General features: G+C 53.5%; 1 protein-coding gene across 1 annotated transcript in view; it reads right to left on the reverse strand.

The window, feature by feature from the left end:
- Positions 1 to 1354: 1354 nt before the first annotated feature.
- Positions 1355 to 18680, reverse strand: part of ENO3 (enolase 3) — a 37409-nt gene continuing 20083 nt past the window's right edge. Inside the window, exons 7-12 of the mRNA XM_077261562.1 lie at positions 11523 to 11745; positions 11182 to 11379; positions 10848 to 11049; positions 7384 to 7492; positions 1920 to 1978; positions 1355 to 1773 (exon numbers count right to left, since the gene is read on the reverse strand). Coding sequence (XP_077117677.1) covers positions 1704 to 1773; positions 1920 to 1978; positions 7384 to 7492; positions 10848 to 11049; positions 11182 to 11379; positions 11523 to 11745 — 861 coding nt within the window. The 3' untranslated portion in view covers positions 1355 to 1703. The remainder of the gene's footprint in view (positions 1774 to 1919; positions 1979 to 7383; positions 7493 to 10847; positions 11050 to 11181; positions 11380 to 11522; positions 11746 to 18680) is intronic.

Genomic DNA, 18680 nt, shown 5'->3' on the forward strand with positions numbered 1-18680 from the left:
ATGGTCCTGGTATGGGGTGAGCTCTGTGCCATGATGGCCCCTGAGAGGTGACGTGAGCTCTGCCCATGATGGTCCTGGTATGGGGTGAGCTCTGCCCATGATGGTCCTGATATGGGGTGAACTCTGCGCCATGATGGCTGTGGTATGGGGTGAGCTCTGTGCCATGATGGCCCCTGAGAGGTGACGTGAGCTCTGCCCATGATGGTCCTGGTATGGGGTGAGCTCTGCCCATGATGGTCCTGATATGGGGTGAACTCTGCGCCATGATGGCTGTGGTATGGGGTGAACTCTGCGCCATGATGGCTGTGGTATGGGGTGAGCTCTGTGCCATGATGGCCCCTGAGAGGTGACGTGAGCTCTGCCCATGATGGTCCTGGTATGGGGTGAGCTCTGCCCATGATGGTCCTGATATGGGGTGAACTCTGCGCCATGATGGCTGTGGTATGGGGTGAGCTCTGTGCCATGATGGCCCCTGAGAGGTGACGTGAGCTCTGCCCATGATGGTCCTGGTATGGGGTGAGCTCTGCGCCATGATGGCTGTGGTATGGGGTGAGCTCTGTGCCATGATGGCTGTGGTATGGGGTGAGCTCTGTGCCATGATGGCCCCTGAGAGGTGACGTGAGCTCTGCCCATGATGGTGCTGGTATGGGGTGAGCTCTGCGCCATGATGGCCCCTGAGAGGTGACGTGAGCTCTGCCCATGATGGTCCTGGTATGGGGTGAGCTCTGCGCCATGATGTCCCCTGAGAGGTGACGTGAGCTCTGCCCATGATGGTCCTGGTATGGGGTGAGCTCTGCCCATGATGGTCCTGATATGGGGTGAACTCTGCGCCATGATGGCTGTGGTATGGGGTGAGCTCTGTGCCATGATGGCTGTGGTATGGGGTGAGCTCTGTGCCATGATGGCCCCTGAGAGGTGACGTGAGCTCTGCCCATGATGGTGCTGGTATGGGGTGAGCTCTGCGCCATGATGGCCCCTGAGAGGTGACGTGAGCTCTCTGCCATGATGGTGCCAGTATGGGGTGAGCTCTGCGCCATGATGGCCCCTGAGAGGTGACGTGAGCTCTGCCCATGATGGTCCTGGTATGGGGTGAGCTCTGCGCCATGATGGCTCCGGTATTGGGTGAGCTCTCTGCCATGATGGTGCCAGTATGGTGTGAGCTCTGCTCGGGCACCACGAGCTGCCAACCATCACTAGGACCCTTCGAGATCAGGAGACATCTGTCCCATACTGCGCCCGTCTGAGAAGAGCCTGAGAGCAGTCACCAGCGCGTAGGAATGGAGAGACATCTCTTCCTAAAAGTAAGTACATGACGCATTTCCTTTGGTTTTTCTATTTGTTTTATTTGTTGTTTGGGTATCCATGGAGGCACCATTATGATGGCCCTTGTCAGTATCAAGGCGCTGTATGACGTCATCAGTAGATGCCGGTGATGTCATACGGGACACTTACACCTCGGGTGGATGCGTGGCACCGGTAAGTGGAGGTGCAGTAGGAGGCCCTGACGATCGTGCCTCATACGGCACCAAATGTCCTGTACATGTGAGGAATGGGCCTGGCGGATGAGGTATGGTGTATTTACACCCTCCTCCGGGTGGCGCAATGGGGTCACAGCAGCCATGTTGGATCTGTAGTATGTATAGAGGAGTCTTAGGTGGTTGGTGAGGAGGCTGATGAGGCAGGAGATTCATGACCGTCTATCTTCACTTGGCCCGGGGGTTTCTGAAGTTACGTCCAGCAAACTTCGCTTTGTCGCCCAGTTCTTCCTCAATTCTGCAGAAGAGATCGGTGCTGGTCAGAGACATGACGGTCCATGACCCAGTGATGCCGTGGGCACTGCCCTTCATTAGATTGTCTATGCCCACATACAACCCACCAGCTATAAATAATAACACGAGGGTGCGCGGCCCGGGCCTTACCTCATCAGCTGGTTGTATTTAGCCAATCTCTCTGACCTGCAGGGGGCGCCAGTCTTAATCTAGGAAAACAATGAGCAGAATATTATTTAGTTGCTGGTGGTTTTATTTCATTGTGTAGTGTGGGAAGCCCATGTGTATACCTTCTCTTCACCAGTCCTGTACTCAGGCCCTGTCCTCCTCCTCACCAGTCCTGTACTCAGTCCCTGTCCTCCTCCTCACCAGTCCTGTACTCAGTCCCTGTCCTCCTCCTCACCAGTCCTGTACTCAGTCCCTGTCCTCCTCCTCACCAGTCCTGTACTCAGTCCCTGTCCTCCTCCTCACCAGTCCTGTACTCAGTCCCTGTCCTCCTCCTCACCAGTCCTGTACTCAGTCCCTGTCCTCCTCCTCACCAGTCCTGTACTCAGTCCCTGTCCTCCTCCTCACCAGTCCTGTACTCAGTCCCTGTCCTCCTCCTCACCAGTCCTGTACTCAGTCCCTGTCCTCCTCCTCACCAGTCCTGTACTCAGTCCCTGTCCTCCTCCTCACCAGTCCTGTACTCAGTCCCTGTCCTCCTCCTCACCAGTCCTGTACTCAGTCCCTGTCCTCCTCCTCACCAGTCCTGTGCACTGCCCCCTCCTCTTCACCAGACCTGTACCCTATCCTCCTCCTCAGTCCTGTATAGTCCAAGTCCTCCTCACTAGTCTTTTACAGTCCCTGATGTCCTCCTCACCAGTCCTGTACACAGTTCCTGTCCTTCTCAACAGTCCTGCACACAGTCCCGGTCCTCCTCACCAGTCCTGTACACAGTCCCTCTCCTTCTCACCACTCATGTACAGTCCCTGTCCTCCTCACCAGTCCTGTACACAGTCCCTTTCCTCCTCACCAGTCCTGTACACAGTCCCTGTCCTCACCAGTCCTGCACACAGTCCCTGTCCTGTCCTCCTCACCAGTCCTGTACACAGTCCCTCTCCTTCTCACCAGTCATGTACAGTCCCTGTCCTCCTCACCAGTCCTGTACACAGTCCCTTTCCTCCTCACCAGTCCTGTACACAGTCCCTGTCCTCCTCACCAGTCCTGTACACAGTCCCTGTCCTCACCAGTCCTGTACACAGTCCGTCCTTCTCCCCAGTCCTGTACACAGTCCCTGTCCTCCTCACCAGTCCTGTACTCAGTCCCTGTCCTCCTCACCAGTCCTGTACACAGTCCCTGTCCTCCTCACCAGTCCTGTACACAGTCCCTGTCCTCCTCACCAGTCCTCTACACAGTCCCTGTCCTCACCAGTCCTCTACACAGTCCCTGTCCTCCTCCTCACCAGTCCTGTGCACAGTCCCTCTCCTCTTCATCAGTCCTGTATGCAATCCCTGTCCTCCTCCTCACCAGTCCTGTACGCAGTCCATGTCCTCATCCTCACTAGATCTGCACGCAGTCCCTGTCCTCCTCCTACTCACCAGTCCTGTACAGTCCTTGTCCTCCTCCTCACAAATTCTGTACACAGTCTTTCTCCTCCTCACCAGTCCTGTAACCTGTCCTCCTTACCAGTTCTGTATTCTGTCCTCCTCTCAGTCCTGCACACAGTCCATATCATTTACACAGTCCCTCTCCTCCTCCTCACCAGTCCTGTAGCAGTCCCCTCTTCTCCTCAGCAGTTCTGCATGCAGTCCCTGTCCTCCTCCTCCTCAGTCCTGCACACAGTCCATGTCTTCCTCGCCTGTCCGACAGGCAGTCCCAGTCTTCCCTTTCTCTTCCTTCCCTTGCCAGGGTGCAGCCTGTCATCCCGTCCTCCTCCTTCCCCCGCCTCGGTGCAGCCTGTCTTCCCTGTCCTCCTTCCCTCGCCTGGGTGCAGCCTGTCTTCTCGTCCTCCTTCCCTCGCCTGGGTGCAGCCTGTCTTCCCCGTCCTCCTTCCCTTGACTTGGTGCAGCCTGTCTTCCCCGTCCTCCTCCTTCCCTCGCCTGGGTGCAGCCTTTCTTCCCCGTCCTCCTCCTTCCCCCGCCTGGGTGCAGCCTGTCTTCCCCGTCCTCCTTCCCCCGCCTGGGTGCAGCCTGTTTTCCCGTCCTCCTTCCCTCGCCTGGGTGCAGCCTGTCTTTCCCGTCCTCCTCCTTCCCTCGCCTGGGTGCAGCCTGTCTTCCCCGTCCTCCTCCTTCCCTCGCCGGGGTGCAGCCTGTCTTCCTGTCCTCCTTCCATCGCCTGGGTGCAGCCTGTCTTCCTGTCCTCCTTCCCTCGCCTGGGTGCAGCCTGTTTTCCCGTCCTCCTTCCCTCGCCTGGGTGCAGCCTGTCTTCCCCGTCCTCCTCCTTCCCTCGCCGGGGTGCAGCCTGTCTTCCTGTCCTCCTTCCATCGCCTGGGTGCAGCCTGTCTTCCTGTCCTCCTTCCCTCGCCTGGGTGCAGCCTGTCTTCCCGTCCTCCTTCCCTCGCCTGGGTGCAGCCTGTCTTCCCATCCTCCTTCCCTCGCCTGGGTGCAGCCTGTCTTCCCCGTCCTCCTCCTTCCCTCGCCTGGGTGCAGCCTGTCTTCCCCGTCCTCCTTCCCTCGCCTGGGTGCAGCCTGTCTTTCCCGTCCTCCTCCTTCCCTCGCCTGGGTGCAGCCTGTCTTCCCCGTCCTCCTCCTTCCCTCGCCTGGGTGCAGGCTGTCTTCCCGTCCTCCTCCTTCCCTCGCCTGGGTGCAGCCTGTCTTCCCGTCCTCCTTCCCTCGCCTGGGTGCAGCCTGTCTTCCCCGTCCTCCTCCTTTCCTCGCCTGGGTGCAGCCTGTCTTCCCCGTCCTCCTTCCCTCGCCTGGGTGCAGCCTGTCTTTCCCGTCCTCCTCCTTCCCTCGCCTGGGTGCAGCCTGTCTTCCCCGTCCTCCTCCTTTCCTCGCCTGGGTGCAGCCTGTCTTCCCCGTCCTCCTTCCCTCGCCTGGGTGCAGCCTGTCTTTCCCGTCCTCCTCCTTCCCTCGCCTGGGTGCAGCCTGTCTTCCCCGTCCTCCTCCTTCCCTCGCCTGGGTGCAGGCTGTCTTCCCCGTCCTCCTCCTTCCCTCGCCTGGGTGCAGCCTGTCTTCCCCGTCCTCCTCCTTCCCTCGCCTGGGTGCAGCTTGTCTTCCCGTCCTCCTTTCCTCGCCTGGGTGCAGCCTGTCTTCCCCGTCCTCCTCCTTCCCTCGCCTGGGTGCAGCCTGTCTTCCCCGTCCTCCTCCTTCCCTCGCCTGGGTGCAGCTTGTCTTCCCGTCCTCCTTTCCTCGCCTGGGTGCAGCCTGTCTTCCCGGTCCTCCTCCTTCCCTCGCCTGGGTGCAGGCTGTCTTCCCGTCCTCCTCCTTCCCTCGCCTGGGTGCAGCCTGTCTTCCCCGTCCTCCTCCTTCCCTCGCCTGGGTGCAGGCTGTCTTCCCGTCCTCCTCCTTCCCTCGCCTGGGTGCAGCCTGTCTTCCCCGTCCTCCTCCTTCCCTCGCCTGGGTGCAGGCTGTCTTCCCGTCCTCCTCCTTCCCTCGCCTGGGTGCAGCCTGTCTTCCCCGTCCTCCTTCCCTCGCCTGGGTGCAGCCTGTCTTTCCCGTCCTCCTCCTTCCCTCGCCTGGGTGCAGCCTGTCTTCCCCGTCCTCCTCCTTCCCTCGCCTGGGTGCAGGCTGTCTTCCCGTCCTCCTCCTTCCCTCGCCTGTCTTCCCCGTCCTCCTCCTTCCCTCGCCTGGGTGCAGCCTGTCTTCCCCGTCCTCCTCCTTCCCTCGCCTGGGTGCAGCCTGTCTTTCCCGTCCTCCTCCTTCCCTCGCCTGGGTGCAGCCTGTCTTCCCCGTCCTCCTCCTTTCCTCGCCTGGGTGCAGCCTGTCTTCCCCGTCCTCCTCCTTTCCTCGCCTGGGTGCAGCCTGTCTTCCCCGTCCTCCTCCTTCCCTCGCCTGGGTGCAGCCTGTCTTCCCGTCCTCCTTTCCTCGCCTGGGTGCAGCCTGTCTTCCCCGTCCTCCTCCTTCCCTCGCCTGTCTTCCCGTCCTCCTCCTTCCCTTGCCTGGGTGCAGCCTGTCTTCCCGTCCTCCTCCTTCCCTCGCCTGTCTTCCCGTCCTCCTTCTCCCGCCTGGGTGCAGCCTGTCTTCCCCGTCCTCCTCCTTCCCTCGCCTGGGTGCAGCCTGTCTTCCCCGTCCTCCTCCTTCCCTCGCCTGTCTTCCCGTCCTCCTTCTCCCGCCTGGGTGCAGCCTGTCTTCCCCGTCCTCCTCCTTCCCTCGCCTGGGTGCAGCCTGTCTTCCCCGTCCTCCTCCTTCCCTCGCCTGGGTGCAGCCTGTCTTCCCCGTCCTCCTCCTTCCCTCGCCTGTCTTCCCGTCCTCCTTCTCCCGCCTGGGTGCAGCCTGTCTTCCCCGTCCTCCTCCTTCCCTCGCCTGGGTGCAGCCTGTCTTCCCCGTCCTCCTCCTTCCCTCGCCTGGGTGCAGCTTGTCTTCCCCGTCCTCTTCCTTCCCTCGCCTGGGTGCAGCCTGTCTTCCCCGTCCTCCTCCTTCCCTCGCCTGGGTGCAGCCTGTCTTCCCCGTCCTCCTCCTTCCCTCGCCTGGGTGCAGCCTGTCTTCCCCGTCCTCCTCCTTCCCTCGCCTGTCTTCCCCGTCCTCCTCCTTCCTTCGCCTGGGTGCAGCCTGTCTTCCCCGTCCTCCTCCTTCCCTCGCCTGGGTGCAGCCTGTCTTCCCCGTCCTCCTTCCCTCGCCTGGGTGCAGCCTGTCTTCCCCGTCCTCCTCCTTTCCTCGCCTGGGTGCAGCCTGTCTTCCCCGTCCTCCTCCTTTCCTCGCCTGGGTGCAGCCTGTCTTCCCCGTCCTCCTCCTTCCCTCGCCTGTCTTCCCGTCCTCCTCCTTCCCTCGCCTGGGTGCACCCTGTCTTCCCGTCCTCCTTTCCTCGCCTGGGTGCAGCCTGTCTTCCCCGTCCTCCTCCTTCCCTCGCCTGGGTGCAGCCTGTCTTCCCCGTCCTCCTCCTTCCCTCGCCTGGGTGCAGCCTGTCTTCCCCGTCCTCCTCCTTCCCTCGCCTGGGTGCAGCCTGTCTTCCCCGTCCTCCTCCTTCCCTCGCCTGTCTTCCCCGTCCTCCTCCTTCCTTCGCCTGGGTGCAGCCTGTCTTCCCCGTCCTCCTCCTTCCCTCGCCTGGGTGCAGCCTGTCTTCCCCGTCCTCCTTCCCTCGCCTGGGTGCAGCCTGTCTTCCCCGTCCTCCTCCTTTCCTCGCCTGGGTGCAGCCTGTCTTCCCCGTCCTCCTCCTTTCCTCGCCTGGGTGCAGCCTGTCTTCCCCGTCCTCCTCCTTCCCTCGCCTGTCTTCCCGTCCTCCTCCTTCCCTCGCCTGGGTGCACCCTGTCTTCCCGTCCTCCTTTCCTCGCCTGGGTGCAGCCTGTCTTCCCCGTCCTCCTCCTTCCCTCGCCTGGGTGCAGCCTGGCTTCCCCGTCCTCCTTCCCTCGCCTGGGTGCAGCCTGTCTTCCCGTCCTCCTTCCCTCGCCTGGGTGCAGCCTGTCTTCCCCGTCCTCCTCCTTCCCTCGCCTGTCTTCCCGTCCTCCTCCTTCCCTCGCCTGTCTTCCCGTCCTCCTTACCTGTCCTGTGCAGAGTCCCACCACCAGGTCAGCAATGAAGGTGTCTTCGGTCTCTCCGGAGCGGTGGCTGACCATCACACCCCATCCGTTAGACTGAGCCAACTTACAGCTGTAAAGATGAAATAAACCATCAGGAATAGCAGCGGGTTGGACGTCTAAAGCGCTACGTCCTAAATGCTGCACTTGTTTGAAATGACATTCAATTGGTCAAAATCCGCACCTCGGCTGCAGAAATGGGCATGCTGAGTATACGCAGCGGTAAATAGCGGCACCGTGGGCGTGGGATTCCTATAAATCCATCCATTGCTTGTATGGTCCCCACGTCACTATGTGCAGAAAGGCGCCATCTGCACCTTAGTCTAACAAACTACCCCCCACTATTATATATGTGATATCTGCATGTAGCTGAACAGTGGCCCCCAGGGTCAGTGTTACTGGAGGGCCCCTGGCACCTCAGTCTGGCACTGAATGTTGGTAAAGGTTTACGGCACGTGGGAGGGCCAGACGTCATACACAGGGGAGGTCCGGATGTCATACATCGAGGGAGGGTGAGATGGAGGGGCCAGATGTCATAGACTGGGGAGGATGGAGAGGCCAGATGCTACACATCATGGGGGAGATGGAGGGGCTGGATGCTACACATCATGGGGGAGATGGAGGGGGCCGGATGTCATAGACTGGGGGGATGGAGGGGCCGGATGTTACACATCGTGGAGAGATGGAGGGGCTGCATGTTACACACTGGGGGATATGGAGGGGCTGGATGTTATACATCGTAGGGAGATGGGGGCCGGATGTTACACACCACCGGGAGATGGAGGGGCAGGATGTTATACACTGGGGGTAGATGGAGGGGCCGGATGTTATACATCGTATGGAGATGGGGGGCCGGATGTTATACACTGGGGGTAGATGGAGGGGCCGGATGTTGCACATCGTGCAGAGATGGTGGGGCTGCATGTTACACACTGGGGGATATGGAGGGGCTGGATGTTATACATCGTCGGGAGATGGGGGGCCGGATGTTACACACCACCGGGAGATGGAGGGGCAGGATGTTATACACTGGGGGTAGATGGAGGGGCCGGATGTTGCACATCGTGCAGAGATGGTGGGGCTGCATGTTACACATCGTGAGGAGATGGAGGGGCTGGATGTTACACACCGGGGATGTGGAGGGGCTGGATGTTACACATCATGGGGAGATGGAGGGGTGGATGTTACACATCATGGGGAAATGGGGGGCTGGATGTTAAACATCGTGGGGGGATGGGGAGCTGGATGTTACACACGGCCAGGGAGATGGAGGAGACGTGCAGCGCCCCAGAGTCCTGGTCGTGCAGTATTGTCGCTCTGCCACTAAGGGGAGTGATGGTACGTCTGATTGTACTAAAGGAGTTCACCTGACCAGGTATCACAGTCACACATTACACTTCACACTCCGGCCACCAGGGGGAGCTAAGGGTGCTATGTATTAGGCCACTCCTCACACTCTGGTAAAACTGGAGGTTGGATAGGAAGTTAGAGAGAAAAGCTGACTGGGTTTTGCCCAGGCAACATCCAGTGACAGAGGGTGTTGCGGGGAAAGATTCAGGGGGGTCCCTGTCAGGGGTGGGATCCTGACAGAGGCCTAGCAAGAGACAGATCGTTATGGAGCCGCGCCTGCACTTCATTGCGGCGGTATCTTAAGAAAGGACAAAAAGCGAAGTATATTGTGGAGAAGTGAAAAACGAGATCACAGCACAAGGAGATAATACCGGGAGGAGTCGTGCCCTAAGATCGTGGCAACATCCTTCTGAGGCATGTAGCCGGTGGCCGGAACACCGAGGGAGTACTGGCTCTACGCTTTACTTCAATCACGGCAGGGCAGTTGACTTTAGGTTGGCTGTCTCACCTTTTCACCTAAGCAGACAATGGAGGCAAATTGTGGGAGAGGGGCGTCTCTAGGGTCCCTATAAAATAGCTCCAGGCCTACCCCGTCATACGGGTGCGTCCTATCCAAACTGGGGGACGGAGAGAGAGAACATCAGGAACAGATACAAGAGTTGTGAGGACTATCCCGTGGTGCTCAGCAGGGAGGTACTACAACACACAGGCGCAAGTAGGAAGGCTACTGATTTCCACCTGCAAAGGGAACTCTGGATGTGCCTTCGGACCGGCCGGTCTCAGCAAGCCCTGTTAGCAGTGCTCTGGATTGTGGATGCCGAAGTCTACAGTAAAAGGTAAAGAGACTGCAACCTTGTGTCCTCGTTATTTACCGCGACCTAAACGACCACCACCTACACCGTTAATTGGACGCCCCTTTAACAGGGCCACGGACCGGGTCGGGCCACCGTGACATCCCCAGAACCGAGACAGAGGGACCCGTTACCGAGTACCCCATTGCCCTGCGTCTGGGGGCGCTCCAGATGGATGTTACACATTGTGGGTAGATGGGGGGCCAGATGTTGCACATCATGGGGAGATGGAGGGGCTGAATGTTATACACTGGAGGGAGATGGAGGGGCCAGATCTTACACATCATGGAGAGATGGAGGGGCTGTATGTTACACACCGCCAGGGAGATGGAGGGGCTGGATGTTACACATTGTGGGGAGATGGAGGGGCTGGATGTTACACATCATGGGGAGATGGAGGGGGTGGATGTTACACATCATGGTAAGATAGAGGGTCCAGATGTTACACATCATGGGGAGATGGAGGGGCCGGATGTTACACATCACCGGGGAGATGGAGGGGCTGGATGTTACACACCACCAGGGAGATGGAGGGGACGGATGTTACACATCATAGGGAGATGTGGGGCCAGATGGTACACATTGTGGGGAGGTCGAGGGGCTGGATGTTACACATCATGGGGAGATGGAGGGGCCAGATCTTACACATTGGGGAGAGATGGAGGGGCTGCATGTTACACACCAAGGGAATATGGAGGGGCTGGATGTTACATATCATGGGGAGATGGAGGAGGTGGATGTTACACATCGTTGGGAAATAAAGGGGACGGATGTTACACATCGTGGGGAGATGGAGGGGATGTATGTTACACGACGTGGGGACATGGGGGGCCAGTAGTACACTAGGGGGAGATGGAGTGGCCAGATGTCATACACTAGGTGTGTTGGAGGCAATGAATGTTATACAGGGGTAGGGGAAGGGGCCAGATGTTATACACTGGGTGGAGATGAAGGGGCGGGATGTTATACAGCAGCTGAGGGGCGGGATGTTATACATAGGGGGCGGGATGTTATATATAGGGGGTGGGATGTTATACATAGGGGGCAGGATGTTATACACCGGGGGGGTGGCCGGATGTTATACCTTGGGAAGGAGGGGAACGGATGTTATACACTAGGGGCTGGAATGTTATACATCGGAGCGATGGGACTGAAGGAAAGAACAGAATTCATGCATCCTCTCCCAGCAGTGTTGGTGTCTCTACAGTGGCCACTCTGGACACTTACGCCTGGATGGACTCAGTAACAGAGCCAATCTGGTTGACCTTCAGCAGGAGGCAGTTGCAGGCTTTCTGCTCCACAGCTTTCTGGATCCTCTTTGGATTCGTGACAGTCAAATCATCACCAACGACCTGGATGTCAACAGTGGAGAGGAAGTTCTTCCAGTTATCCCAGTCATCCTGGTCAAAGGGGTCCTCAATGGAGACCACTGCAGGGAAAAGAGGAGATGATTACCCTGCAGGGGGCGGGGCCAGCTCCCAGCCCCCTCCTATCTGTATCACCCTGAAGGGGGCAGCTCACAGCTTTCTTCTGTCTGGGTATATAAAGTCTCCGCCCTCACCCGGGTAGCCCTTGATGAAGGACTTGTACAGGTTGCCCAGCTCTTCTCCGCTGATGTAGCGGTTAGGGTCGTCTGGTGATTTGAAGTCCAGATCGTATTTTCCTTTGCGGAAGAATTCGGATGCAGCGACGTCCATCCCAATGACGATCTTATCTGGGTATCCAGCCTTCTCGATTGCGGCTTTCAGGAGCTCCAGTGCTGCAGGAGATATAACGCCCTCGTTCATTACCCACTGATCTCCGGGTGCAGACATTATACTGTACGATTATACGATGAGGGGTGAGGAGTAGGCAGGTCACTGTCAGACCCTGCACCTCCCCCAAGGAGTCTTGTCAACTCACCCTCATTGTTCTCCAGGATGTTGGGAGCAAATCCACCCTCATCACCCACATTGGTGGCATCTTTGCCATACTTGGCCTTAATGACAGCCTTCAGGTTGTGGTATACCTCTGCCCCGATGCGCATGGCCTCGCGGAAGGTTGATGCCCCCACAGGAAGGATCATGAATTCCTGCATGGCCAACTTATTACCGGCATGGGAGCCACCATTAATGACATTGAACGCCTGAAAAGATACAGAAATAATGAGGAGGAAGGGGGACAAGAGAGAATGAGAGGAAGGAGAAAGAGCATGAGGAGATGGGGGATGAGAGAGAATGAGGAGATTGGGGACGAGAGAGAATGAGGAGACGGGTGACGGAGAGAGGATGAGGAGATGGAGGGACGAGAGAGAATGAGGAGACGGGGCGAGGATGAGGAGACGGGACGTAGAGAGAGAGAGAGGATAAGAAGACAGGGAGAGAGAGCATGAGGAGATGAGGGATGAGAGAGAATGAGGAGACCGGGACAGAGAGAGAGAATGAAAAGACTGGGGGATAAAGAGGATGAGGAGACAAGGGAAGGAGAAAGAGAGGATGAGGAGACAGGGAGATAGAGCACGAGGAGATAGAGAGAGAGAGAGAGAATGAGGAGTCTGGGGGACGAGAGAGAATGAAGAGAAGGGGGAAGGAGAAACAGAGAATGAGGAGATGGGACGAGAGAGAATGGGGAGTCAGGGGGGACATAGAGAGGATGTGGAGAAAGGGGGAACAGAGAGGTTATGAGGAGATGGGGGACGGAGAGAGAGAATGATTAGATGGAGGGATCAGAGAGAATGAGGATACAGGAAAGAAATATATCTTGGTACCGTGTTAGCCAGTGGATAGAAAAATATTTAGAATTGAGAGTCCTCAGTGGTTGATACCTTTTAATGGCTAACTGAAAAGATGGTAACAAATTGCAAGCTTTCGAGACTACATACGTCTCTTCATCAGGCAAAGACGAAAACAAATTCTGAAGAATCACATATTTATGCACAACATAGTATAGAAAGAAAAAAAAAAAAAGAGGGGAAAAAAAAGGGAGGGAATTTACGCTACTGTTTTGGGTTAGCTTCGGACCCGTTTAATCGAAGCTGGTGGCGGCACTACCGTGTGCAGGCCTTTGGGTGACATTGCAGCGACTGCGGCATTGATAATTATTGTTCCTGCCTGAGTGGGAGTAGTTTATCGCGTCGCTGCAGCGTGCCCAATAGCCAGTACACAGCAGGCAGCCTTTCTGGCGACTAATTACCCTAGGTGCAGTACCTAATCTGACCTGACGAAAATGGGGCGCCAGAGAGCTGCAAGGTTTAAGTGGAACTGTAAGCGGGATATACACAAATCCCTGCAGTTCATGGTATATGGAAGAGCAGTGGGATACCTAAAATAAGCCCCTGCTGTAAACTAAGAGGTCACTAGCCTTGTGTGTGTTTTTTTTTATCACATTGTGGCAGTGGAGGGATAACTAACATAAGCCCCCTGCACATGTAATAGCCGTCTGTTGGTCTAAAGTCACCCCAATCCGTGACATATTGGTGGCAGTGGTCAGGAATCCCTGGGGATTTTGTGACAAACTGCTGGCCGCGGCTAAGGGATCGTGACAGTCCGGTGACAGTCTCTCCATGTCCTCATTTTCTCTTGTCCCTGTCTCCTCATTCTCTCTCCATCCCCTGACTCCTCACTTTCTGACTGTCCGCCAGTCTCCTCATTCTCCGAAGCTAACCCAAAACAGTAGCGTAATTCCCTTCAGGAGACAAGGCAGAAACTGAGAACAAGGATGAACTCTCATCGCCATACAATAAGAGAAAAAAGAATGGATCTACCTGTGGCAATACATTTCTGTCTCACAAATCATAACATTATGGACATGAAATTACTTGTGCTAAAAGGTAACTTCAAATCACAGAAAGACAGGAGAGTCTGGGAATATAAACTGATGACGACCTTTGATATTCTTACTGCAGGAATGAATGTGTCACATGGATTTATGTCTTTTTACATCAACTAGGGAACTTGCCCATCAGACCATGTGGGGTCATCACAACAGAGACCCTAATCACAGGACAATAAAACAATCCTTATCTAAGAATTGGCCCAATATTTATGGACGTAACTGTTTATCACCCATGGTAATTCTGCTTCATGTCACCTGGCTTATCCATGGTTTTTTTCCCCTCTTTTTTTTTTTCCTATACTATGTTGTGCATAAATATGTGATTCTTCAGAATTTGTTTTAGTCTTTGCCTGATGAAGAGACGTATGTAGTCTCGAAAGCTTGCAATTTGTTACCATCTTTTCAGTTAGCCATTAAAAGGTATCAACCACTGAAGAGAATGAGGAGAAAGCTAAGAAGAAAGAGAGGATGAGGAGACGGGGGGACGAGATAGAATGAGGAGAAGGATTGACATAGAGAGAGAGGATGAGGAGACAGGAGATGGGGAGAGAATGAGGAGATGGGGACATAGAGAGAATGAAGAGCCTGGCGGACAGTCAGAAAGTGAGGAGTCAGGGGATGGAGAGAGAATGAGGAGACAGGGACAAGAGAAAATGAGGACATGGAGAGAGGATGAAGAGACGGGAGGACTAGAGACAATGAGGAGACGGGAGATGGAGAAGATGAGGAGACGGGGAGAGAATGAAGAGATGAGGGGACGAGAGAGAATGAGGAGATGGGTACAGAGAGATAGAGGATGAGGAGGATGGAGAGAGAGAGGATGAGGATGAATGAGGACACAGAGAGAGGATGAGGAGTGTTGTGAATTCTGCTTTTGGGTTCCCTCCGGTGGTAGTAGGTGGTAATGCAGTTGTCCCTGGGTTGCAGTCCTGGTCATGTGTGTATGCTGATTGCAGTTCTGACTGGGGTATTTAGGTGTGCAGGATTCATTAGTTCTTGCCAGTTGGCAATTGTTGTTGGGAGGTGTAGGACCTCTGCCTGGTTCCTCCTGCCTCTCTGCCAAATCAGCAAAGATAAGTGTCTGGTTTTTTTTTCCTGTGGCACACATGCTATGTGCTTCACAATTCAGTGCTATTCTTTGTGTTTTCTTGTCCAGCTTAGATTGTGTCAGTATTTTCTCAGTCTTGTTGGATTCTCTGGAGTGGCAGATATACAGTGGGGCAAAAAAGTATTTAGTCATTCAGCAATAGTGCAAGTTCCACCACTTAAAAAGATGAGAGGCGTCTGTTATTTACATCATAGGTAGACCTCAACTATGGGAGACAAACTGAGAAAAAAAAATCCAGAAAATCACATTGTCTGTTTTTTTATCATTTTATTTGCATATTATGGTGGAAAATAAGTATTTGGTCAGAAACAAACAATCCAGATTTCTGGCTCTCACAGACCTGTAACTTCTTCTTTAAGAGTCTCCTCTTTCCTCCCCTCATCACCTGTAGTAATGGCTCCTGTTTAAACTTGTTATCAGTATAAAAAGACACCTGTGCACACCCTCAAACAGTCTGACTCCAAACTCCACTATGGTGAAGACCAAAGAGCTGTCAAAGGACACCAGAAACAAAATTGTAGCCCTGCACCAGGCTGGGAAGACTGAATCTGCAATAGCCAACCAGCTTGGAGTGAAGAAATCAACAGTGGGAGCAATAATTAGAAAATGGAAGACATTCAAGACCACTGATAATCTCCCTTGATCTGGGGCTCCACGCAAAATCCCACCCCGTGGGGTCAGAATGATCACAAGAACGGTGAGCAAAAATCCCAGAACCACGCGGGGGGACCTAGTGAATGAACTGCAGAGAGCTGGGACCAATGTAACAAGGCCTACCATAAGTAACACACTACGCCACCATGGACTCAGATCCTGCAGTGCCAGACATGTCCCACTGCTTAAGCCAGTACATGTCCGGGCCCGTCTGAAGTTTGCTAGAGAGCATTTGGATGATCCAGAGGAGTTTTGGGAGAATGTCCTATGGTCTGATGAAACCAAACTGGAACTGTTTGGTAGAAACACAACTTGTCGTGTTTGGAGGAAAAAGAATACTGAGTTGCATCCATCAAACACCATACCTACTGTAAAGCATGGTGGTGGAAACATCATGCTTTGGGGCTGTTTCTCTGCAAAGGGGCCAGGACGACTGATCCGGGTACATGAAAGAATGAATGGGGCCATGTATCGTGAGATTTTGAGTGCAAACCTCCTTCCATCAGCAAGGGCATTGAAGATGAAACGTGGCTGGGTCTTTCAACATGACAATGATCCAAAGCACACCGCCAGGGCAACGAAGGAGTGGCTTCGTAAGAAGCATTTCAAGGTCCTGGAGTGGCCTAGCCAGTCTCCAGATCTCAACCCTATAGAAAACCTTTGGAGGGAGTTGAAAGTCCGTGTTGCCAAGCGAAAAGTCAAAAACATCACTGCTCTAGGGGAGATCTGCATGGAGGAATGGGCCAACATACCAACAACAGTGTGTGGCAACCTTGTGAAGACTTACAGAAAACGTTTGACCTCTGTCATTGCCAACAAAGGATATATTACAGAGTATTGAGATTAAATTTTGTTTCTGACCAAATACTTATTTTCCACCATAATATGCAAATAAAATGTTAAAAAAACAGACAATGTGATTTTCTGGATTTTTTTTTCTCAGTTTGTCTCCCATAGTTGAGGTCTACCTATGATGTAAATTACAGACGCCTCTCATCTTTTTAAGTGGTGGAACTTGCACTATTGCTGACTGACTAAATACTTTTTTGCCCCACTGTACATTCCATGTCTTTAGTTAGATTGTGGAACTTTTTGTATTATGTGTTGTGGATATTTTTGGAATGGTTTTAATACTGACCGCCTAGTAATCTGTCCTATCCTTTCCTATTTAGCTAGAGTGGCCTCTTTTGCTAAATCCTGTTTTCTACCTGCGTGTGTCTATTCTTCTCCTACTCACAGTCATTATTCGTGGGGGGCTGCCTATCCTTTGGGGGTCTGCTCTGAGGCAAGATAGCATTCCTATTTCCATCTATAGGGGTATTTAGTCCTCCGGCTGTGCCGAAGTGTCTAGGATGTGTTAGGTACACCCCACGGCTACTTCTAGTTGCGGTGTTAGTTCAGGATTTGCGGTCAGTACAGGTTCCACCGACTCCAGAGAAAGTTTTCATGCGGCTCCAAGGTCACCAGATCATAACAGTACAACTGGCCCATAATGAGTTAAATGCATCTCAGAAGAAGGGAAGAAAGGTGTTGAGCCATTTTTTTTTTTGCAGTCTGTTCTGTCTTTTCTTCCCTCTTTATTTATGGGTGGCTGAGGAGTCTTGTGCCAGCATGGATGTTCAGGAATTAGCTTCTCGTGTAGACCAGCTTGCTGCTAGGGTACAGGGTATTTCTGATTATATTGTTCAGACTCCTGCTTTAGAGCCGAAGATTCCTACTCCTGATTTGTTTTTTGGTGATAGGTCCAAATTTTTGGGTTTTAAAAACAACTGTAAACTGTTTTTTGCTCTGAGACCGCGATCCTCCGGTGACTCCATTCAGCAAGTTAAAATTGTCATCTCCCTGCTGCGTGGCGATCCACAGGATTGGGCATTTTCCCTGGAATCTGGGAATCCGGCCTTGCTTAATGTAGATTCCTTTTTTCAGGCTTTAGGATTATTATATGATGAACCTAATTCTGAGGATCAAGCAGAGAAGACCTTGTTGGCCCTGTCTCAGGGTCAAGAGGCGGCAGAATTGTATTGTCAGAAATTTAGAAAATGTTCTGTGTTGACTAAATGGAATGATGATGCTTTGGCGGCAATTTTCAGAAAGGGTCTTTCTGAATCCGTTAAAGATGTTATGGTGGGGTTTCCCACGCCTTCCGGTCTGAGTGATTCTATGTCTCTGGCCATTCAGATTGATCGGCGTTTGCGGGAGCGTCAAACTGTGCGTGCTGTGGCGTCATCCTTAGAGCAAAGTCCTGAGCCAATGCAGTGTGATAGGATTTTGTCTAGGACAGAACGACAAGGATTCAGACGTCAGAATAGGTTGTGTTATTATTGTGGCAACGCTTCTCATGTCATTTCAGTCTGCCCTAAGCGGACAAAAAGGATCGCTAGTTCATTTACCATCAGTACTGTACAACCTAAATTTCTGTTATCGGTGTCCTTGATCTGCTCATTGTCATAATTTTCTGTCATGGCGTTTGTGGATTCAGGCGCCGCATTGAACTTAATGGATTTTGAGTTTGCCAGGCGTTGTGGTTTTCCCTTGCAGTCTTTGCAGAACCTTATTCCTTTAAGGGGCATTGATGCTACACCTTTGGCTAAAAATAAGCCTCAGTTTTGGACACAGTTAACCATGCACATGACGCCAGCCCATCAGGAAGATTGTCGATTTCTGGTGTTGCATAATTTTCATGATGTTATCGTGCTGGGTTTCCCGTGGTTGCAGGTACATAATCCTGTGTTGGATTGGAAATCTATGTCTGTGACTAGTTGGGGTTGTCAGGGGGTTCATAATGATGTTCCTTTGATGTCAATCTCCTCTTCTTCCTCTTCTGAAATTCCAGAGTTTTTGTCTGATATTAAGGATGTATTCGATGAGCCCAAGTCCAGTTCCCTTCCACCGCATAGGGACTGTGATTGTGCGATTGACTTGATTCCAGGCAGTAAGTTTCCTAAAGGCCGACTTTTCAACCTGTCTGTGCCTGAACATACCGCCATGCGGAGTTATGTTAAGGAGTCTTTGGAGAAAGGGCATATTCGGCCATCTTCTTCTCCGTTGGGAGCAGGTTTTTTTTTTGTTGCTAAGAAGGATGGCTCCTTGAGACCCTGTATTGATTATCGCCTCTTGAATAAGATCACGGTCAAGTTTCAATACCCTTTACCTTTGCTTTCCGATTTGTTTGCTAGGATTAAGGGGGCTAGTTGGTTTACGAAGATTGACCTTCGGGGGGCATATAATCTTGTTCGTATTAAGCAGGGTGATGAATGGAAAACTGCGTTTAATACGCCCGAAGGCCATTTTGAATACCTTGTGATGCCATTCGGGCTCACTAACGCTCCATCTGTTTTTCAATCCTTCATGCATGATATCTTCCGGACTTATATTGATAAATTCTTGATTGTATATTTGGACGATATTTTGATTTTTTCCGATGATTGGAAGTCTCATGTGGAACAGGTCAGGATGGTATTTCAGATCCTTCGTGATAATGCTTT

The sequence above is a fragment of the Ranitomeya variabilis genome, chromosome 5 (assembly GCF_051348905.1).
Source record: "Ranitomeya variabilis isolate aRanVar5 chromosome 5, aRanVar5.hap1, whole genome shotgun sequence".
Lineage (NCBI taxonomy): Eukaryota > Metazoa > Chordata > Amphibia > Anura > Dendrobatidae > Ranitomeya > Ranitomeya variabilis.